Consider the following 23,899-nt stretch of genomic DNA (forward strand, 5'->3'; position numbering starts at 1 on the left):
TAAATATTAACTTGTTTTAGTTTGCAGGAAATATAGAATACAATCCTCAGGTGTTTCAATCGATTACCATTGCCCTATTTCTTCCCATTTTTCTCAGAGTAGATTAATTAACAGAATGGGCAGTGTGCAAAGGCTATTCAATGCAGATATCCGAGAATATATTTAGAAGATAGAACATACAGTGCAGAAGGAGGCCATTCAGCCCATCGAGTCTGCACCGACCCACTTAAGCCCTCAGTTCCACTCTATCCCCATAACCCAATAACCACTCCTAACCTTTTTGGTCACGAAGGTCAATTTTATCATGGCCAATCCACTTAACCTGCATGTCTTTGGACTGTGGGAGGAAACCGGAGTACCCGGAGGAAACCCATGCAGACATGGGGAGAATGTGCAGACTCCGCACAGACAGTGACCCAGCGGGGAATCGAACCTGGGACCCTGGCACTGTGAAGTCACAGTGCTATCCAATTGTGCTACTGTGGTTATTACAGAAGGGAAAACAAAAGATGGCAATATACGTAAGGGTAGATCAAGAGCCATTCCAGTAAATGGTTTACAATTATCAAGAGTTTCATAGAATAAAATAGAGATTTTTTTCTCAAGCGATCACTAATTTAAAATCATTAAAAGTGAGGAACTTTACGAGAAGAAATTTATTTAGAGGATTTGTGGAGCATCGAGTGTTTGAGGCAGAAATTGTTGGTTCTTTTAAAGGGAAATTTGGATAAATAGTTAAAGAAAATACAGGACTATTGAAGGATCATAGATCATAGAATTTTGCAGTGCAGGAGGCCATTCGGCCCATCGAGTCTGCACCGGCTCTTGGAAAGAGCACTCTACCCAAGGTCAACACCTCCACCCGATCCCCATAACCCAGTAACCCCACCCAACACTAAGGGCAATTTTGGACACTGAGGGCAATTTATCATGGCCAATCGACCTAACCTGCACATCTTTGGACTGTGGGAGGAAACCGGAGCACCCGGAGGAAACCCACGCAAACACGGGGAGGGCGTGCAGACTCCGCACAGACAATGACCCAAGCCGGAATCGAACTTGGGACTCTGGAGCTGTGACGCGATTGTGCTATCCACAATGCTACCGTGCTGCCCCAGATATAGACTGTGAAATTAGTTTTTAAATTGTACCCCGATGTCTCACCGGCATGCAAAATTCGGTGTTGTAAATTTAATTTAATAAGAGGGCTTATCAAGCTTTGAAGCTACTTGCAGCATATAGGAAGGAGGTTGCTTCTGAATCACAACGTGGAAAAGGATGACATGCATAAGGCACCCCTCCAGAACATCACAAGTTTTCTTTTCAGGCCAAGTTTCTTTGTAGTGCTAATGCTGCTTTCTAGGCTCCTGCTGTCTTTTCTGGGAAACATAGTGAGGGCAGTATTAGTTCCATGCCCATCCACGAATTTAGGGGGAAGACTTTGTCCTTCTCAAGTTAAAAATCACCAAGAACGTTGGAAATTAAGGAGGTCCAGTTGGAAAGTTGAAATCATTGACTATCATCCTACCTCAGAATCTAAGACCACTGTGACACAAACCTCGAGGCTTAAGAAAAGATGGAGAAGAGCAGAGGAATATTCACCTTTGACCTTCCTGTGAGATGGGTAAGCACATGTGCCAAGAAAACGTGAGCTTGGAAGGAACATGAAAATGTATTTTGTACAGAGTTGCGATTTTGGCATTAGTGTAATAATAGTTTGGGGTTGGAAACCTCTCTTTGTCCATGCAGTGAGGATTCCCCGAGTAAACATTCAGCACTCCACTTCAAGAATAGAGGAGCTGACCAAGCACTTTGATGGCTTTGAAAATGCTGGAAAATCAGGTGGAGCTCTTTCTTGGCCTTTCTTTTAGAAACAAAAATAAAATGCATTTCCCATCTGCTTCATTCTTGGTTTACTCGTACTCCACAAACTAATCTCTGAACGCTGATTTAGTGAGCTGTGTTTTAACCAAATTAAAATGGAAAACTGCTTCTGTGACACATGCTAATCCTTTGTTAATGTCATCTACACCCAACTCCAACTTTCAGTCAGTATCCAGAAAAGGCAATGCTCCAGGAGCAGAAAGGTCAGAATCTATTTGTATACATACAAATAAAGACATTTTATTGACCTGCATAAAAGGCTCATTTGGACACCAAGTATAGGAACAGAGATGAAGAGAAAAGATTAGTAGCATTATCGCCTTGAAAGTGTGCATCCAGTCTTACTTTCAGATTCTTCGGCAATGTAAGCTCAGCACTGTTATATTCCTTACCTTTTCTTTCAAGACAGCCAGATAAGTAATGTTGACAAAGAATATGCAAATAAGAAGATTGAATCAAAACTAATTTATTTTACACTACTAAACTAAAATAAAGTTCACACACTCTACTGAGTTACAGATAATAAACTAATGATACTGAATCTGCAGTACAGTATTCAATATTCTATCTAACTAATAAACTACACTATGACTTGACCTTGTGCTATATTTCTCTATTCAACTTTCGCTCTGCTCTCTTCATGTTCTCTTCAGCTTATCTTTGGCTTCTCCCAGAATTCCTAGAGGTGCTGTCTTATATACAGTGAATTAGTGACGCCCTCTAGAGTTTGATTTACACACAGATTCAGATATTAACCCTTTACTATACTGGCATTATACATAACATTACAAGCACTGCATCAAAATGTCACTCCTTGGCTTTCAACACTATTTATTAAATGTGTGGATTTGTCACCGAATGAGCTTGAAATACTGTTGCCATTTTGGTTTGGTTTTGTTATATTCAATTTGCCGATTTACGCTTCTTGGCCTTTTGGCTAAGGTCAGGATATTCCTCAAGATGGCGCTGGAGTGTGGAGGCTCTCTGCGAGCTCTCTCACACGGAATCCTCTTCTTACATCTCCTATAACCGTACTAACCCGATTATCAATTTTATTTTCATGTACAGAATGATCTGTTCGAGTTGCATGCAGAACAATACTTTCCACTATAGCTTGGTACACATGACAATAAACCAATCCAATCCAAGGTGTAATGCCTGTTCCTGGTGGCTTGGATTTACTATGTCCCTTGGATCATGGGCCGGATTGAATTTGAATTGGTTTTTGGAGCAAACAAGGAGATGGTTTGGTGGCTTGCCCTGTCCAGTCTGTGCATTGGTTTCTTAACTCTTGAGATAGGGTTTTTTTTTTAAAATTTGCTTTATTTTGCATTTAAGTATAATTCTGCACTTTACATTTTTTTGATCTCACAGAAGTTTCAAGGGTGTTTTGATACTAGCGACGTTGGGGCAAAGGTCAACGGAATTCAGAAATCCTCTTGCCCTTAAGCAGCCGGACGATACATGAAAGTTCCACAGCAGTGACCATGGGGATGTGTTATATGTTAATCCTCTGATAAATCAGTTTCTTCTCGTGAGAAGCATTATTAACACATTCTAAAAATCCATATACTCTCTACCAATTGCATTCTCGGTTGAAAAGCAAAAGAATGATTCTACCAAGTCCCGTTACCTAATCAGTTACCAATCCTCCCAAAGCACAGATTACCTCAACAGACACGTCTCCTTCTGTGCCCCATGATCTTGGCAAAGAAAAAAGAAAGCATGCATGGCTCGTGGATATTTAGGCTAAAATTGACCTCAATGCACGCACTGTAGCTGAAAATATCATGCGCTGGACATGTGTTCTTGAGATGTTAAAAGCCAAAAAGACGTACAAACAATGACATACACCCAGAACCTAGACACGGACTGGAGTGACTAAACACCGTGCAAAGATAGGCTGGGTTCCAGTGACAGCACGGCGCTCTGAAAAGCTGTTAGTGCGGCAAGCTCTAAACTGTATATTCAAACTTGAAGCTGCCTTACTGGGTTGGTCGGCATCAACTTGTATGAAATAAACTAGAAGCAAATGTGGACACGATTGAGGGGGGACACAACGTGGGATGGATGCTCACCCGAGACACAGATTAAATTCAAATCTAGCCTCTAGAGGTTTTTTAAATTCCCAAATCTAAGAGCAGAGGCTGCAGGGGAGCCACAAGCTTTAGCGTGGCAATGTATGTCCCATTACAAATATGCATAGAGGAATTTATAACCAGTCATCAACAGAAGGTAAGCAATCCATTAGCCCAGAACAGAAGTAACAGAAAAAGGGCAATACAAAAGAAAGATGCAGCAGTCATGGAGACAACATAATGATCAAAAGCAAACATGATTAAATATTGTTTATGTTACTGTTTAAATATTAGATTCACTATCCATATCGTCGACATGAGACAGATATATTTCCTCAAGAAAAGTTATGTGCTGGTTCTATGATTAACATGATGTTAAACAATATAGGAGATAATAATTGCTGGCTAAATCTTACTGTGAACGCAAGGCCCTTACACACATTCCGAAATTCAAGCTTACGGGATAATCAGAATTCGCCAGCGCACACCAGACAGAAATTAAAAATTAACAGAAGCCAGGAACTGTCAGATACATTGATCACTTCCGGCCTCAACTTTCTATTCGGTCAGCAGTTCACACATAGGTTTGCTGCCGTGCATTATAATATTTGGATACTTTGGAAATTAATCCTGCCACACTGGTGGAGCTCATGAATCATTGATATAATTCAGTGTCTAATATCAATTTTTGCCATAAAGGACTTTCCAGTCATTGTCCAAATTGATTTATTACCAGATTTTGTCAGGTTGGATTAATGGAAGAGAAGAATTGTACGATTTTATAAGCACTAAGGGGAAGGCGAGGAGAGGCAGAAAGGCCAACACAGCTCGATCTTCATGAAGTCACGTCGGGCAGATTGATTTGTTCAGTACGTTTTCAATCCAACCCCAAGAATTAAATTAACCTCTGGGAATAACTCCCACATGTTCACTTGTCGAGTTACATTCAGGGAGTCAAGATTAAAGTATTGTCTTCAGTTGAACAGGGCCAGAAGACAGCACAGGAAGAACTGGGCATGCACATTTAAATCAGACCCCATCGTAGAGACTTGCATTCTCACCCAAGTTCTATCTGGTAATACTTAGATTCGTCACTACTTACATTGAAATAGCAAAGTCGGAGCACTGTGGAAAGCAGAAACCTAGACACAGTCATTTGCCATACCAACAGCAATGTAAAATTGAGGGGAGACAGCTCCACCAATGGCAGGAGGGTATAATTACAGGGTGAGCAATTACATAGGTAGCTTTCGAATAAATTTATAATGGAAGAACTAATAAGGCTCTGCGGACAGAAAGGGAACACAGACCTAAGATTGGTAACATATTGTACAGATAAACTGTATCTCTGGTATATTTTTGCTCCATGGTGCTAAGTATTGCAAAGCAATTGGGCAACATGTTAGGAGAATGTTGAGCATTGGTAGCCAGCGATTGGTACATGGGTCGCTATTGGTTCTAGTTTACATTCACACCCTGCATTTAGAAACTCAACGCAAACATGAGACCAACATAGATGAGATACTTGCTCGGAGAAAGAAACTCAGAAAATCCAAAATGATTTAAAGCCAGCAGTAGAATGACAGATTAGGTCTTGAACATTTTGTCTTGGAATGAAATCAAAAGAAGAATGAAGCTAAAAGGCATCAAAAGATACTAGTGACGTTGGGGCAAAGGTCAACCAAACAAATAATACTTAAGTACTTAAGTACATAGCCAATGCAGTAGAATACAAAACAGGAAAGAAAATGCTGTTGAAGCTTCCTTATATTCTGGTCATGTTAAACCTCAGAAGGCAGCATGGTGGCACAGTGGTTAGCACTGCTGCCTCGCGGTGCCGAGGACCCGGGTTCGATCCTGGCCCCAGCTCACTGTCCATGTGGAGTTTGCACATTCTCCCCGTGTTTGCTTGGGTTTCACCCCCACAACCCAAAGATGTGCAGGGTCGGTGGCTTGGCCACGCTAAATTGCCCCTTAAGTGTAAAAAAAGATTTGGGTGCTCTAAATTTTAAAAAAAAAAATTTTTTATTTTTTTAAAAGAGGTTAAACCTCAGGTAGTTTAGCCAGTTCTAGTCACCGGTATGAGAAAAAGCTGGAGAAGCATGGGCTTTTTACTCTCAAAAGGAGACAACAGCTATAGAGTTATCAAGGGATAAAAGTTACAGAATGGGACGAAAAAGGTAGAAAATTGCGATAGGACAAAGGAAGACAGATTCAATCTCATGAAAGGCAAATTTGAGACAGATATGAAATCACCTTCAAACAAAGAGCAATCAACACAGAATGGGCCTTTATGGAGATAGAAATGCTGACTTTTTAATCACATTAGAATTTCTAAAAGTGCCTTTGCTGATCACAGAACTAAAATGAGGCAAATGGTCTTCCTTCTCAGTATTTATCTTGTGATCTTAAGAGCTAAGTGACTTTGACCGTTAAATAAATCCTAATTCCTGTCCCCAGGAAGCTTGAAGTGCAAATATTTAGAAAATCTAAATGAATTATGCTAATATGACCTAATTCTCGATGCAAATTAGGTTAATTATACAGTGTAATTTTTCTACATCTCAAATCTCAGCTCTTGCCTTCATAAATCTAACGAGTAGATTTGCATTAAAGTGCATCATCTTAAAAACACTTGTTTGGTTACGTTTATGAAATAGACCTTTCCCTGCAGTTGAGTTATCAGAAATGCCTGCAATGTGTGGAATGTGGCAAGGTATTGTTCAGGAACATATGGCAAATCAGGGTTTAAAATAAGATGACCAATTACATGCAATTAAAGCATGTTAAAATAACGCAAGATAATTGAAATTAATGGGGCTTGCTATCATTTTCCAACTGATATTCTTAAACAGAATGTATCAGTATGTCAGACAAGTAAAATAAACTCCTTTAGGCAGATTTCCTTTGAAAGAAATACATGTTTAACTACCTTCATCTGCATTCTCAGTCTGGTCTTATGTATTAACTTTGTCTCCGAGACCAACTGGATACAGTAAACATCTTAGAAATTGCTGGAAAATCCTTTAGTTTCAGTTGGATTCTCTCATGCAAAGCACCAGCAATCAGCAGCTTAAACATCACAAAGACAGCATCAGAGCAGAAAATGAATAGCCAAGCATGTCCAAGGGCAAATGTGAACCAGGACCCCAAGGTCAAGAAAGAACTGGAACAATTAAGGCATCGTGGAATTAAAAAGCAATTTTGTTGAGGTCCATTTCAGTTTCGATTACTGCAGAGTTTGCATATTTCTCATTAAGTGGAAAAGCTCAAACAGCAGAGGAGAAATTGGGTGACACAGTGGTTAGCACTGGTGCCTCACGGCACCAAGGGTCCGGGTCCGATTCCGGCATCGGGTGACTGTCCGTGTGCAGTTTGCACATTCGCCCTGTATCTGCGTGGGTTTCCCCCAGGTCGTCTGATTTCTTCCCACAGTCCAAAGGTGTGCAGATTAGGTGGATTGACCATGTTAAATTACCTCTAGGTGGGGTTACAGAGGTGGGGTGGGGGGTTGGGCATGTGATAATATGCATAAAGCAAGTCTGTACATAATGTTATGCACAACCTTCGACCACTAGGTGGCACTGTAGAACCCTGTGGCTGGGGAGTTGGGAATAGGTTGTGCTGGAAGATAGACGTATTTTGCAGTAGCTCTACAATTGTTAATTAGTCTTTGTAGTTTAATATTTTATTTCATAGATTTCATAGAATTTACAGTGCAGGAGGCCATTCGGCCCATCGAGTCTGCACCGGCTCTTGGAATGAGCACCCTACCCAAGCCCATACCTCCACCCTATCCCCATAACCCAGTAACCCCACCCAACACTAAGGGCAATTTGGACCCTGAGGGCAATTTAGCATGGCCAATTCACCTAACCTGCACATCTTTGGACTGTGGGAGGAAACCGGAGCACCCGGAGGAAACCCACGCAGACACGGGGAGAACGTGCAGATCCACACAGACAGTGACCCAAGCCAGGATTCGAACCTGGGACCCTGGAGCTGTGAAGCATTTGTGCTAACCACTATGCTACCCTGCTGCCCTATCCTAGTTATCTTTCTCACGCAGTTGTTTCATAATAAATTATTTAAACCAATTGTTCTGTAGTTCATCATTCACTTCGGCCAGTCTACAGAACGTGACGGGGCCTCGGTCGGGTGGTCTTTCGGAGGGTCAGTGCAGTCTCAATGGGCCAAATGGCCGCCTTCTGCACTGTCGGGGTTCTATGATTCCATGATAATAGCGAGTGGATTCAAACTCACTTTTCATACATGGACTCAAATCCAAAGTACGCGTCTAAGTTTTGCAGATGGAGATGATTTTAGCTGTACTGAAGCTGCAAGTGGTGTTTGAATTGAAGGAGCACTCATGTCGGATGACTGACCGTTAACTAATACATTTCATCTCACATTAAAGCAAATTACTGCGAATGTTGGAATTCAAAACAAGAATAGAAAATACTGGACAATCTCAGCAGGTCTGACAGCATCTGTGGAGACAGAAGAGAGCTAACGTTCATAGTCCGACTGACTGTCAAAACTGGAAATAGAATCAGACATATACCATTGTGGGGGTGGGGGGCATGGAACAAGATAGAGGGCCAGCGATAAGTGAAGATTGACAAAGGTGCTGTGGGCAGAAAAACGCAGGGTATTTAAATGGTGGTGATTAAGGCTAAGGAGGATGCTGATTGTGGCACATTGATGTTAAGGGATTCCTCTTCGTATAATAGGGCACAGACTCACAGAATTGTTAGGGCACAGAAGGAGGCCATTCGGCCCAAAGTGTCTGCACCGGCTCTCCAAATGAGCATCATGACTTAGTGTCATTCCCCTGGTTTTTCACCGTACCTTGCGCATGGTTTTTGTTCAATTAATCATCTAATGCCCTCTTCAATGCCTCGACTGAACCTGCCTCCACCACACTTCTAGGCCATGGATTCCAGACCCAAAACACAGGTCGAGAGAATCATTCTTTTCTGAATAAAATCACGAGTAGGCCTGAAAATGTAATGAGTTTTTTTTTTACAGGTGCAGTGAACAGGCACCAGAACATACAACATGGCAAGCAAGATGTGTGTATTCACAGATTCAAAGGTGCACTGCCTAACATTTTGATTTCGAAATACATATGCAAAGAATGGAATGATGGAGTCTTTGCCATATTAGGCAAACTGTGCTCAGGAAACTGAGTTTCCGAGCGGTTTAACCAGTGATTATTAGAGGAATACCAAAGAAGTACATTTTTATAAGATAGTTCCTCGAGTGTGGAGCTAGAGGAAGGATTGTTCGTTCTGGCTTCACATTAAAACCACAGGCCACTGACTGCCAAGGCTGGCTTCTCTACACCCCACCAATCGCCACCTTCTTCCCTTTCTTGGCCACTCTTTCCCAATTGCCTCCCTCTCCCAGCCGCCTCATTATCCCAGTCGCTGCCCTTTCCCACCCTCAAGTCTGCTGACCCTCTCTCAGACCTAGCAGTGGGCAATTGAAATTCTCTTTACCAACTAGCTGCCTGGGAATATCCAGTAGAGTCCACTGTTCACCTCTTCAATGTGAACAAGACCCAATATTGGGTGGGCCTTGGCTCTACCCATTCCCATGAGGTATTCTGCTAATTCGGGCTAATTTCTTACCCAATAACAATCATCTTTTTGGTGTTTACTGGAAACTGCTAGTGAATAGAAGACTGCTTTAAAGTTTAAAACAAAAGTAAATTCGGATTTTTAAAAAATAATAATCTTTATTAGTGTCACAAGTAGGCTTACATTAACACTGCAATGAAGTTACAGAGAAAAGCCCCTAGTCACCACACTCCGGCGCCTGTTCGGGTACACAGAGGGAGAATTCAGAATGTTCAATTCACCTAACAAGCACGTCTTTGGGATTTGTGGGAGGAAATCAGAGCACCCGGAGCAAACCCATACACAGCAAGGGGGAGAACGTGCAGACTCCACACAGACAGTGAACCAAGCCGGGAATTAAACCTGGCACCGTGAAACAAAATTGCTAACAACTGTGCTACCGTGCCGCCCATTTAATCTGTTTCTTCTGATTTGATGGATCTGTTTGAAGAATGGTTGTAAAATGCTTTGAGATGTTTGAGCGACACGAGTAATGCTATATAAAAACAGGTCTTTGTTATGTGAAAAGAAAGTTGCACTGTGTTAAATCCAGGATGAAAGGACCCAGCTGTTCCCATATTAAAATCTGGCACTGGTATCTGAACCCCAATGAAATTCTGTCTGATCAGATTAAAGTTAAATGCAAAACACTGCAATCCATATTTTGCATAAATTAAATGAGGCCCTCTGAGCGACAATTTGAATCAAATGCCTGGATGGAGATTAATTTATTTTCTTCTTCGATGTTTGCAAGCATTTTGTCACTGGAGACCAGGAAACAATTCTTGTCTGAGCCACTAGATGGAGTGCTATGCTAAGGTGGGATATTCCAGCTGGGGATAATGATAACCTCACTGCACACCTTCATCCCAGTCAGACAATCGCAAAGTGACCCTGGCCACGTCGCCTAAACCAAATTCATTACAGAACTGATCCACCCCCTGAATAAGAAAAAAAAACTGGTCCCAAAAGGCAAGGTGAAATCGGAGTGTGAAGCACAGGCATCAAGGTGAATCTGGATGGGAAACTTGCTAACATTTCAATTCAAATCAATGCGCTCTGTTGATGAAGGAAGGCCGACGCTAAATAAACACAGACTCTCGTGCAGTTCAGGAAACGTTTGCGGAAACTATCGAGAGATGTGGCTTTTTTTTTAAAAATGCCAACATTGCAGATTCTTTGGCATTTTGGGAAGTAGCTGTTCGTGAGTTGTACATGGTGAAATCCTGTGATTTATTGGGCATCATAATTGTGGCTCAACAGGCAATTTCCAGCCTCGGCTGGGAGTCCTTGGCTGCAATTCACCAAGGGCAGAATGCCGGCAATCAAGCCTTTCGCAACAATCTTTACCATTGAAAGGTGCTATTTGAATAATCTTAGGTGAAGCCCCCGTGCAGTTTTCACCTTTTAATAACAGCTTTATCAATTGCAATTTACCATCTACAGCAATAAAATATGATTTGAACCATTCAGATAAATTAGCAACGATAAAATGCTTCAAGTTACAATAATTGCTTGACATTTTATTTTTATCCCATGTCAACCCTCGCACCACAATTAATCGTGCTGGAAGTAAAGCAATGACCATTTGTTGAAGAAATGAAGTATGCAAAAGAAATTCTCAATAAAGGCAGAAGATGGAACCACGGGGTGACAACAGCTGATTACCAGAGTATCAGAACTGAACTGACATACGAGAATGTGGGCACACCCACCTTGAAACTCTTCTCATTGATGGAGAAGAGAATCACCTTGTTAAAATATTCTGCAACTTGGCTGACTGATAGCATTTCATAAAAGTACAACTTTAAATTTTGTAACGCGTTACCCAAATGTCCTGGGGTAAAACCATATGGTGGAGCACTTTACTGTATGATCTTGACTGGAGGGAAAAAAACAAACTGGATGGAATTCACAGAGACATGATAACAAGGTCAGCACGGTGCAACAGTGGTTAGCACTGTTCCAGGGACCCTGGTTCGATTCTGGCCTGGGGTGACTGTGTGGAGTTTGCCCGATCCCCCTCTGTCTGCACAGGTTTCCTCCGAGTGCTCCACAGTCCAAAGATATGCGGGTTAGGTGGATTGGCCATGCTAAATTGCCCCTTTGTGACCAAAAGGTTTGGTGGGTTATGGGGATAGGGCGTTCTTCGAGAGGGTCAGTGTTGACCCGATGGGCCAAATGGCCTCCTTCTGAACTGTAGGGATCTTATGACACTATATAAATCCTTGCAGGAAGTTATAAAATTTCAGGCCCAGCTTAGTTGTATTTACTGTTCATTGTTCTGCCATTAACCAGTAACCTGCACTGCAGCTTTCAAAATCAGTGAATACAATCTATTTTGGCAATGGAATCTGGTTCAGCTAAAATGCCATCATTGAGCAGGTGTCTCTCTGCCTGAAACATAAGGCAGAGCTGCCTGCCAAGATCTGGAGACCAGTATGGGACTGTAAACCTGCAACTTAGGATGTCATCCACTTAGAAACAGCCACTATCAACCTGCCGCTGCAAGGTTGTTCCCAGGCAGTGAGACTCTCTGCCGATGAAACTTTTCTGCAATGAATCGGTGACCTTGCATCCAGAGACACTGCCACACTCGGAGCCACTGATTTTGCAAGTTAGCTCCAAGCCTTTTTATCTCCTTCCGAGGTAGGTTAATGGACCATAGTCCAACAATTGGATTAATTTTACACTATCACGCTGTAGTATAATGTGATGAAAGACGAAGAAAAGTAGGACAGAAAAATAAATTAAGAATCCACTTTAACGGAATAATTTGCCGAGGAATCTTACAAGAAAGGTTTTCAATTTCACAGGTGAAAAGGCAGATTTGTTATCAAACCACACAAACACCGTAAATCATGATACTCCAAAGCTATACTTCACCAGACTTCTAGTTGCTATTACAGAAATAAACCATCACTCTGTGTCAAGGTAAGAGCATGAAAAGCCATTTAATACATATACTTCAGGTCTGCAGAGCTCGGAAACATCACAGCCAAGTAATCTCAGTGATTGTTGAAAATAATAAAGCTTTGAATGAGGAATAAATGAATTACATTGAATAAACCGGTGCAGACTCGATGGGCCGAAGGGCCTCTTCTGCACTGTATTTTTTTTCTGTTAACCACACAAAATCAGGCCATTTTTCCCCACTAGACCATGTTGATGCTTGTACGGCACTTTAAAAAAAAAAAATTCACAGGGTGTGAGCATTGCTGGCTCAGCCACCGTTTATTGCCCGTCCCAATTGCCCCTCGAGAAGGTGGTGGTGAGCTGTCTTCTTGAACCGCTGCAATTCATGTGGTGTAGGTGCACTCACAGGGCTGTGAGGGAGGGTGTTCCAGGATTTGTGACTCAGAAACAGCGAAGGAACGGCGACATCTTTCCAAGTCAGGACGGTGTGTGGCTTGGAGGGGACGTCCTGGTGGTGGTGTTCTCATGCGCCTGCTGCCCTTGTCCTTCCTAGAGGTCATGGGTTTGAACGAGCCTTGCTGAAGTACATCCCTGTACTCCAGTCTCCTCCCATTTTTCATCATCTATGAATATACCCCTCTTTTCCCCTTTCCCTCACATACTGATTTAACTCCCTCTTAAATGTATCTACTCTTCCGAACAATTTAGTATTTTGCTCAGCGGTAAACAGAAACGTTTCTAGTACTTCATAGTAGGAGAGATAATGACATATGGTTCTATGACATAGTAATGCTGAGATAAATGTAACTGACGTCTCATCCACGTACTGAAACTCACGCACATTTGTCTAACTCTTGGCCGAACTAGTTCTGTCACGGTGCACTGCGAAGGTACAACTATCATAGACAAGTTGGAATTTCTGCCATAATTCTGCTCACCAACTCACATTTCTGGCACAGGTTAGAGCAATATCGTTCAGTTTTGGCATGGTTGTGCTGGCCGTGTCATGGTTTCACCCAAAATCATAAAAGCAGCATATAGTGGGCCAGGGTTTAGAGAACCCCAAATTATATCATGGAGTTCACCTGACCCACAACTTTAAATAGATTTTGCATATGCGGAACACAAGGGTCCACTTTACAGGTGTGATGCAACAAAGAACTAAAAGTATTTTAAAACAAAAACAATGTTTATTCTATGAATCCAGTTAACATTTTATAAATACACAGTAAACAGTTTATCAAATACCAACCCTGACAACCCCCAAAAGATGCAGTACTCCATAGGTAACCCTTAATAACTTTCCAAACAACTTCCATAAGTCAAAAAAACTATTTTTAAATAAAGACAGCAGGTTTCAATTCTCTACAGAAACAGGTATTACTTTCAAATCATCAAGTGATTTGGAGACAGTCTTAGATTGCAGGGAGATATAGAGCTTCTGGTTTGAATGCAGCTCTCCAACTCTGAAAACAAAACTAAGACGCTTTGTAGCTGCCAGCTCAAAACAAAAGTAAAAGTCAGACAGACAGCCCGGCTCCACCCACACACTGACATCACTGCAACTATTTGCTAAACACCTATTTCTTAAAGGTACATCCACCTGACAAGCACTAAGATGGTAGCATTTTAAGTACAAATTGCGTTGGGCAAGAATCAAGTTTCCTCGAGTCCTAATCACACACGCTTTAAAAGTTAACTCTGCTTCTTACTCCCCAGGTGCTGCCAAACCTGCTGAGTGTTTCTAACATTTACTGCTTTTCACTTAAAATCTTTTATGAAAAACTGACAACTGTACCCAATATAACTAACAAATTGTTTTGTGTAGCTTTCTAAAGTTAATCCCAGCTTCTTAAAAATCAGTCTACTGACAGCTGATGGACTAGACATTAAATAAATGGTCTGTTTGTGGGGGAAAGCTATTTTCAGCTGTGTTATCCTGAGGAGTGATGATAGAAAACTAGGAAAAAGGTTAAGAAATAAGACCTCAAGGGTGGTAATCTCTGGACTACTTCCAATGCCACGTACTACTGAGGGTAAGAACAGGAGAATATGGCAGCTGAATGCGTGGCTAAAGAATTGGTGCAGAGGGCAGGGATTCAGATTCTTAGATCACCAAGATCTTTTCTGGGGCTGAAGTGATATGTTTAAGAGGGACGGGTTGCATCTGAAATGGAGGGGGCCCAATAACCGGGGCGGACAGATTTGCTCGTGCTTACAAGGGAGGGTTTAAACTAAACCAGATTGGCAGGAGGGTGGGATCCTCAGCAGCAGGGAAGCAGATGAGGGGCTGAAAGGGGATGCAGCACTCAGCAACGGTAAGCTGAACAGACATGATAGGCAGGAGCACGGCAGGGAGCGGGCAAAACCTGTTGGATTAAATTGCATCTATTTCAATGCAAGGGGGCTGATGAACTCAGGACATGGATAGGTATGTGGGACTGGGATATTATAGTAGCCATAACTGAAACATGGCTAAAGGAGGGACAGGACTGGCAGCTTAATGTTGCAGGGTACAGGTGCTTTAGGCAGACACAGGTGTAGGAAAGAGAGGAGCGGGTTTGCATTTTTGATTAAGGGGAGCATCACGGCAGTAGTCAGATATGAATTAACAGAGGGATCATCGGGCGAGGCTTTGTGGGTGGAACTAAGAAATAAGAAGGGGATGGTGACCTTACTGGGATTGTACTGGAGGTCCCAAATAGTCAACGAGAATTAGAATATGCCACCCTGTTACCCGTTGATGAACTCCTAGTTAACTGAGGCTGACTCTGGACAAGGGTATTTATACAGCAGCATTAGGGGGAGGAGTCATGGGCGGAGCCAAGGGTGGAGCCCAGTACAAGTTCCTGAGTGGTTGGAAAACGCTACTGCGCTTTATAAAGACAGTGTGAATTATCATATCATATATATTACATTCACCACAGTCATGAAATGAAATTCGCATATTGTCACGAGTAGGCTTCAATGAAGTTACTGTGAAAAGCCCCTAGTCGCCACATTCCGGCGCCTGTCCGGGGAGGCTGGTACGGGAATCGAACCGTACTGCTGGCCTGCTTGGTCTGCTTTAAAAGCCAGCGATTTAGCCGAGTGAGCTAAACCAGACCCTATTGTCGGGGATTTTTATTTTCCCCAACATAGACTGGGACTGCCATAGTATTAAGGGCTTAGATGGGTGGAATTTGTTAAGTGTGTTTAGGAAAGTTTCCCTCAGGCAGTATGTGGAGGTTCCAACTCTGTAAAGGGCAAAACTTGACCTACTCTTGGGGAATAGGGCAGGGCAAGTGACTGAGGTGACAATGGGAAACCACTTTGGGACCAGTGACCATAATTATATTAATCTTAAAATAGTTATGGAAAGGATCAAAAACTGGTCCACAGGTGCAATTTCTAAATTGGGGCAAGGTAAATTTTGATGAAAATGAAAAATGAAATGAAAATGAAAATTGCTTATTGTCATAAGTAGGCTTCAAATGAAATTACTGTGAACAGGCCCTCGTCGCCACATTCCGGCGCCTGTTCGGGGAGGCTGGTACGGGAATTGAACCCCCGCTGCCAGCCCTGGTCTGCTTTACAAGCTAGCTATTTAGCCCACTGTGCTAAACCGGCCCCATGATGGAATTAGATAGGAGCTTGCAAGGATTGAGTGGAGTAGCCTGTTTGAGGACAAAGGGACCTCTGGCAAGTGTGAGGCCTTTAAAAGTCAAACAGCTAGAGTTCAGGGTCGCTATGTTCCTGTAAGGGTGAAGGGCAAGGCTGGCAGGAGTAGGGGACCATGGATGAGAAAACATATTGAGGTTTTGGCCAGAAGGAGAAACGGCTCAGTTACAAGCAGTTGGAATCAAGGGATTCCCTGGAGGTGTACAGGAGACACAGGAATCAAGAAAGAAAGAAATTAGGAGGGCAAAAAGGGGGCATGAGGTAGCTTTAGCTGAGAGGATTAAGATGAATCCAAAGGGATTCTTTAAGTATATTAAAGGGAAAAAAATTAACTAGAGAGAGAATAGGAGCCCTCGAGGACCAAAGTGGACACACGTGTGGAACCGCAGGAGATGGGCGAGGTTCTCAATTAATACTTCTCCTCTGTGATTATCGTGGAGAAAGACATGAAGACTTGGGAACCTGGGAAGGTTAGTAGTGATATATTGGGGACAGTTCGTATTACAGTAGAGGAGCTGATGGACGTATAAAAATGTATGAAGGTGGCTAAATCTCCTGGCTCTGACCAGGTATATCCAAGAACAGTACGTGAGGCTAGAGGAGAAACTGCGGGAGCCCTGGCCGAGATATTTGGATCAACGTTAGCCACGGGTGAGGTACCAGAAGACTGGAGGATATCAAATGTTGTGCCCATATTTAAGAAGGGCTACAAAGGAAAACCTGGGAATTATGGACAGGTAAGACAAACATCGTGGTGGGTAAGTATCTGGAGAGGATTCTGAGGAATAAGACATACAGGCATTTGGAAAGACGGTTTGATTAGGAGTAGTCAGCACGGCTTTGTGCACGGGAGATCATGCCTCACGAATTTGTTAGGTGTAGAAGATCATGAGAAGCATGGATAGGGTGAATGCACTCAGTCTTTTTCCCCCAGAGTTGGAGAATCGAGAACGAGAGGGCATAGGTTTAAGTTAAGAGGGGAAAGAAATAATGGGAACCAGAGGAGCAACTTTTTTTTTTTCCCCAAACACAGAGGGGGGTATGTGTAATGAGCTCCGGAGGAAATGGTTGAGGCAGGGATATTGACAACATGTCAAAGGCATTTAGACATATACATGAATAGGAAAGGTTTAGAGGGATGTGGGCCAAATGCAGGCAAATGGGGTTAGCTTAGATGGGAATTCTGGTTGGCATGGACCAGTTTGGACCGAAGGACTGTCTCGATACTATAGATGTGATGAAATGTTACCATTCTTAAATATATGAGGATATTTAAAACATTTTCTACATTACATTCTAAAACAGTGCCTGATTGCACCATTACATGGCAGATTTTATATTCAGTGACATACAAATAGATTGAATGGAGATTTGAAAGGAGGGGGTGGGGGAATCAATTTTCAAATTTACATACGAAGATACAATTAAGGAGTAGGTCACTTGGGCCCTTGAACCTGCTCTGCCATTCAATAAGATCATGGCTGATCTAATTTTAATCTTTAATTTCACATTCCTGCCTACCAATCCGCTTGGGTGACCTGCCACCCCCTTGCCTATCAAAAATCCATCCACCTCTGCCTTCAAAATATTCAAAGACTCTGCTTCCATCACCTTTTCAGGAAGAGTTCCAACGACTTATGACCCGAAGAGAAAATATTTCACCTCATCTCCATTTTAAATTAACAACTCCTTGGCCGCGATTCTCCGCTCCCCACGCCGGGGGGGAGAATCGTGGGAGGGCCGGGCGAATCATGACACGCCGCCCTGGCACCCCCCGCGATTCTCCCACCCCACCCCCCCAAATGGCGTGTTGCGTTTTGCGACACGCCACTCGGAGAATCGCCGCTCGCCGTTTTTCACGCCGACCGGCGATTCTCCGGCCCGGGTGGGCCTAGCGGCCTGACGAACCCGACCGGTTCACGCCGGCGCCAACCACACCTGGTCACTGCCGGCATGAACATCGCGCGACAGGTAAGTGTGGGGCCTGTGGGGGGGCGGAGGGAGGAACGAGCACCACGGGCGTGCTCATCAGATGTCTGGCCCGCTATCGGTGCCCACTGATCGTCAGGCCAGCGTCTGTAAACGACGCACTCTTTTCCCTCTGCCGCCCCGCAAGATCAAGCCGCCATGTCTTGCGGGGCAGTGGAGGGGAAGACGGCAACCACGCATGCGCGGGTTGGTGCTGGCCAACCTGCGCATGTGCGGCTGACGTCACTTAGGCACCGCCGGCCGCGTCATTCTCGGCGCGCCACTTTGACACATGCATCAAGGCCCGACGCACGAGTTTCGCGCACCGCCGCTCCTAGCCCCCCGGGTGGGGAGGGAGAATAGGGGGCGAGGAGCGGCCTCAGACCCCAGAGTGAAACACGGTTTCACTCGGGCATCAGCAGTTTCTCTCCATTTTGGAGAATCGCCCCCCTTTTTTTAAAAACTGCTAGTTCTAGAATCATTCACAAGAGGAAACATCCTCCTCATATCCACCCTGCAAAATCCCTCCGGCTCTTGCATGTTTCCATCAAGTCGCCTTTTACTCTTCGAGACTCCAGCAGTTGCCTGGACAACTAAGACAACTCACCCATTCCAGGTTTAGCCGAATAAATCTTCCCTTAACAGCTTCCAACACATTTACATCCTTCCTTAAATAAGGAGATCAATACAGTACACAACATGCTAGATGTGGTCTCACCAATGCCCGGCATAAATGAAGCCTGACCTTTAACATTCAAGGGTTAATAACATTATTCGCTTTCCTAATTACTAGCTGCACCTGCAAACTAACCTTTTGCAATTCATGCACCAGGACACCCCGATCCTTCTGCAATCTCTCACCATTAAGATGATATGCTTTTTCTTTATTATTACTGTCAAAATGGACAATTTAACACCATTTTGGGCATGCCTTTGTATCCAAGGTGAAAACTCCAGTTAATACTCAGAATGCCTTAGTAATAGCAATGGGCAAGGGTGTGCTATTCATTATAGTTGGCAAAAGCAAATCACATAACTTTCCAAACCGATTGTCGACACATAACAAAGAGTATGCTAAGAATCCCACTCCAGAAAATGCTGCAACGGGAACTAATATTTTTATAGCATATCCTCCGAATGGCTAAACTTCTACAGAAGCAACGGTTGGCTTTCGAGGTGCAGGAGCTGCTGTAATGGGAGCAAATTTGACAAATCATTTCCCACACAGCAAAGCCTTACAAACAGTACATTAGGTGAATGAGCAGTTCAGCTCTTACGGTGGTGATGCCAGAGACACACAATGCTAGCGAGGCATCTCGGAGCACTCCCCACTCTTCTGCAAATATAACTGGGAGATATTTATGTCCATCTGGTCAGAGACTGGACCCCACAGCTTAACCGCTCACCGGAAATCCAGCACCCCCAGCGATGCAGCACCGAGTGCTGCACAATATTTCAGCATAGATAGTATGCTGACATCTTCACAACCTGCTCAATCAGAACCCAGACTTCTTCCAAACAAAGCTGACTCTGAGCTTTATTTCAAGGGGACGTGTATGAAAGGAAGCAACACAGCAGCAATGTACAACACAGCTCCAGCAGAACATTGAAGTGTGTCAACCAGGAATCCCTTGCCTACCAAACCCCAATCAGAGGCAGGCTCTACTTAATTACGGCTGCAGGCTCATGTTTCACGGTTTATTTGGGAGTAATCCATAGTGTCATGTTTTATTTAAAAGAAGCTGTTTCAGTAATGATGCTTTAAATCTAATAACTATTTTTTTTGGTACCTCATTACACATTAGAGGACTGACATGAAGAGTCCGCATTTGGGAAACAGGCGATCGATTTCAGGCTTTCACTGACGAGTGTATAAGCATTTCAAAAAGGAACCAATGGCTGGAATCTGCTTCAATTACATTATTTAGCAGCTGAAACTGCAGGTTAACAACAGACAAATCCCACAGCAAACTCAATTCAAATACGGCGAATTATGCTGAAAAAGTTTATTTCTGTTTTTAAAAAATTGAAAAATTGTTCTTCACCTGACGGGATGATTTTCCCTGCTATCATAAATTGAAAAGAAGACCTCTAGTTCTTCGCCTAGATTAGCACACATCAGACTCTTCATTTGCAGAAAGAGGTGGTGGGAGCTCGTTGGTATTGGGGTATCTTTCTTTCGATGTCTGTGCTCCATCTGTTAGCAAATCACAAAAATCAAACCAAATATTAGAAAACCACCAGTCACATGGACAGCTGCACAACAAAATGATCGTAGTAACAACAGGCTTTCTCCTCTCCATAATCAGTGCACTGAAATTTATTTATCCAGTTTTTTACGATGGAAGGGTTCCAATTTTTGCCTGTGATCATCCCACAAGGAACTGCAATCCGGAGGCAGAGCTGTACAGTGAAAGCTATGCCCTTTCCCTGAAAGACAATTTGTGACATGCCACTAGAATTTTCTCACTCAGGTCAACTGCACCTACTACTCAGATTTCTGCAGCAGGATGCTTTGCAGCTCACTGTTCGTTAGCCACACTCTATACCATTCAGCTCAAACCTCTTTAGTGGTGTAATTTACTGGCGGTAAGAGTTGACCTGCGGCTCGGGTAGTCAGGCACCTGGAGCCTCGGTGAAGCGTCTTCTCAATCAATGAAATTTAAAGATCAAGAAAGAAATAGTGGAACAGCAGAGAAGGATGCTGAAAGATAATGGCTGAAGTAGGGTCATTAAAGGTTCAGAAAGAGAAATGGAAGGGAAAAAAAATTGGATTGAGAAAAAGAGTAAAGATGGTGTGTTTTTTTTATTGGAAAAATCTCTATTATCTATACGAACAATTAACAGCTTAAATTGGACACTTTTCACGCCAGAGGGGTTGATTGGCACTGCATCAAAAACTAATGCATCATTGAAACAATACTTTTTGCAATTAAATTCCCCTCCTCTCGTTCTCTGCTAGGTACTACTGGAAAATTCAGCAAATATGCAAACTTTAGTAACTTGCAAAAATTGAACATAAACGATGTACAAAGTCATGTGTAAAGCAGGATCTCATTCGCAGTACAATCCTTGCTGGGAGGACTATCTGTTCAGGCCCCGCTTTGGGCCAGCTTTTATATCAGTGAATAACAAGACCCAGACGGGTGGCGTCCGCCGGCTATCTAAGAAGCTTGTACCCACGGGAGATCAATGATGGTTTCCTCACGATCCTCATCAGGGTTATGACACAAACATAGTGGGGAAGCAAAGGGTCATTTATACACAGCAAACATTGGCATGGTGTAAATTGACTCATAAATGGGTTGGGCAGCATGGTAGCATAGTTGGTTACCACTATACCTTCACAGCACCAAGGGGCTGTTTAGCACAGGGCTAAATCACTGGCTTTGAAAGCAGACCAAGGCAGGCCAGCAGCACGGTTCAATTCCGGTAACAGCCTCCCCGAACAGGCGCCGGAATGTGGCGACTAGGGGCTTTTCACAGTAACTTCATTTGAAGCCTACTCGTGACAATAAGCGATTTTCATTTAATTTTCATTTCCCAGGTTCGATTCACAGCTTGGTCCCTTGTCTGTGCGGAGTCTGCATGTTCTCCCTGTGTCTGCGTGGGTTTCCTCCGGGTGCTCCGGTTTCCTTCCACAAGTCCCGAAAGACATGCTTGGACATTCTGAATTCTTCCTCTGTGTACCCGAACAGGCACTGGAATGTGGCGACTAGGCACTTTCACAGTAACCTCATTGCAGTGTTAATGTAAGCCTACTTGTGACAATAAAGATTATTAGAGATTCACAGGTTCAGACCTATCCTTCAATCCCCTGAATTTACTGGATGATTAATAATGGCACATATCGTTATTTTTCTTGTACTTTTAACCAGATCTGGCCCAATATAAAGACCTGGAATTTGAGCTATGAAATAAACCATTATTCTATCACAGAAGTTCCAGTGAATTACGGTTTGAACAACTTCCATAACTCAACTACTTCATAACTTTTGAAACTTCTGCACAACTTCACCGTTACCCCAATATCCTTTGCTGAAAAGATTACGGTAATTATCAAATCTCAGCCGCATTAAAATCAGTGACAACCTTCAATTTACTGTAATTAAGCCAGCTTTCACGCTGCTGCCACTCAAATGATGCTGGAGGCATGGCAGGGTGGTCATTTGCTTTAATTCTAGATGCTTACAGCAGGGGCCGGGAGAGGTCGTTTCGGCTTCTGATCCCCCATTAACCACACTTTTACACACAAGGGCCGTGCAAAGAGGACCACAACCCCATCATCAAAAACGGCATCCTGGTTACCAACTTTCATTTGGCATCATAGCCATTCCTTTATTTTTAAAAATATTTTTATTAAGGTATTTGCAAAATTTTTATAACAATAACAAAAACAATAACATTAACATGGTAAAATAAGCATTTCCCCACCCGACCCAACCCTCACACACCTCAACCATCTCACACCTATCCACCCCCCCCCCTTCAGAATGCTGCTTCTGCCGACGTTTTAATTCTCCTCGAGAAAGTCGACGAACGGTTGCCACCTCCAAGAGAACTCCAATATTGACCCTCTTAAGGCAAACTTTATTTTCTCGAGACTGAGAAACCCAGCCATGTCACTGACCCAGGTCTCTACACTCGGGGGCTTCGAGTCCCTCCACATTAAAAGGATCCATCTCCGGGCTACCAGGGAGGCAAAGGCCAGGACGTCGTCCTCTTTCACTGCCTGAACTCCCGGGTCTTCTGACACGCCAAAGATCGTCATCTCCGGACTCGGCACCACCCGTTTTTCTAGCACCGTGAACATTGCCTTCGCAAACCCCTGCCAAAAGCCTCTAAAGTTTCGGGCATGCCCAAAACATGTGGACATGGTTTGCTGGGGTTCCCGCGCACCTCGCACATCTATCCTTTACCCTGAAAAACTTGCTCAACCTAGCCACTGTCATGTGTGCCCTGTGGACCACATTAAATTGTATTAGGTTAAGCCTGGCACATGAGGAGGAATTGACCCTGCTTAGGGCATCCGCCCATCGACCCACCTCTAACTGTCCTTCTAGCTCGTCCTCCCACTTGCCCTTGAGCTCCTCCACCGGGGTTTCCTCTGCCTCCAACAGCTCCTGGTAGATATCCGACACCTTCTCCTCCCCCACCCAGGTATCAAAAACTACTTTATCCTGTATCCCCCCCATGGCAGCAGCAGCGGAAAGGCCAACACCTGTTTCCTCAGGAAGTCTCGCACTTGCAAATATCTCAAACCATTCCCTGGCGGCAGTTTAAATTTATCCTCCAGCGCCTTCAAGCTGGGAAAGCTCCCATCAAAAAACAGATCTCCCATCCTTCTATTTCCTGCCCCCTGCCAGCTCTGGAACCCGCCATCCAGCCTGCCCGGTACAAACCTGTGGTTGTTACAAATCGGGGTCCAGACTGACGCACCTCCACCTTCTTATACCTCCTCCATTGCCCCCAGATCCTTAGTGCCGCCACTACCACCGGTCTTGTGGAGTATCGGGCAGGCAAGAACGGCAGAGGTGCCATTACCAGTGCTCCCAGACTGGTGCTTTTACATGCGCCGCCTCCAACCGCTCCCATGCCGAACCCCCCCCCCCATTACCCATTTCCTAATCATGGCTATATTAGCCGCCCAGTAGTAGTTGCAGGAGTTCGGCAGCACCAACCCACCCTCCCCCCGTCTACGCTCCAACAACATTTACTTTACCCGCGGGGTTTTATACGCCCACACAAAGCCTGAAATGATCTTGTTCA

General features: G+C 43.7%; 1 protein-coding gene across 5 annotated transcripts in view; it reads right to left on the reverse strand.

Annotated features, from left to right (window-relative positions):
• Positions 1 to 23,899, reverse strand: part of dock4 (dedicator of cytokinesis 4) — a 440,672-nt gene that overhangs the window by 248,866 nt on the left and 167,907 nt on the right. For all 5 annotated transcript variants that reach the window (XM_038780165.1, XM_038780167.1, XM_038780164.1 and 2 more), the window contains exon 8: positions 20,176 to 20,327. In XM_038780165.1, the coding sequence (XP_038636093.1) occupies positions 20,176 to 20,327 (152 nt within the window). The remainder of the gene's footprint in view (positions 1 to 20,175; positions 20,328 to 23,899) is intronic.

This window comes from Scyliorhinus canicula, chromosome 20 (genome assembly GCF_902713615.1).
Source record: "Scyliorhinus canicula chromosome 20, sScyCan1.1, whole genome shotgun sequence".
In the NCBI taxonomy this organism is placed as follows: domain Eukaryota; kingdom Metazoa; phylum Chordata; class Chondrichthyes; order Carcharhiniformes; family Scyliorhinidae; genus Scyliorhinus; species Scyliorhinus canicula.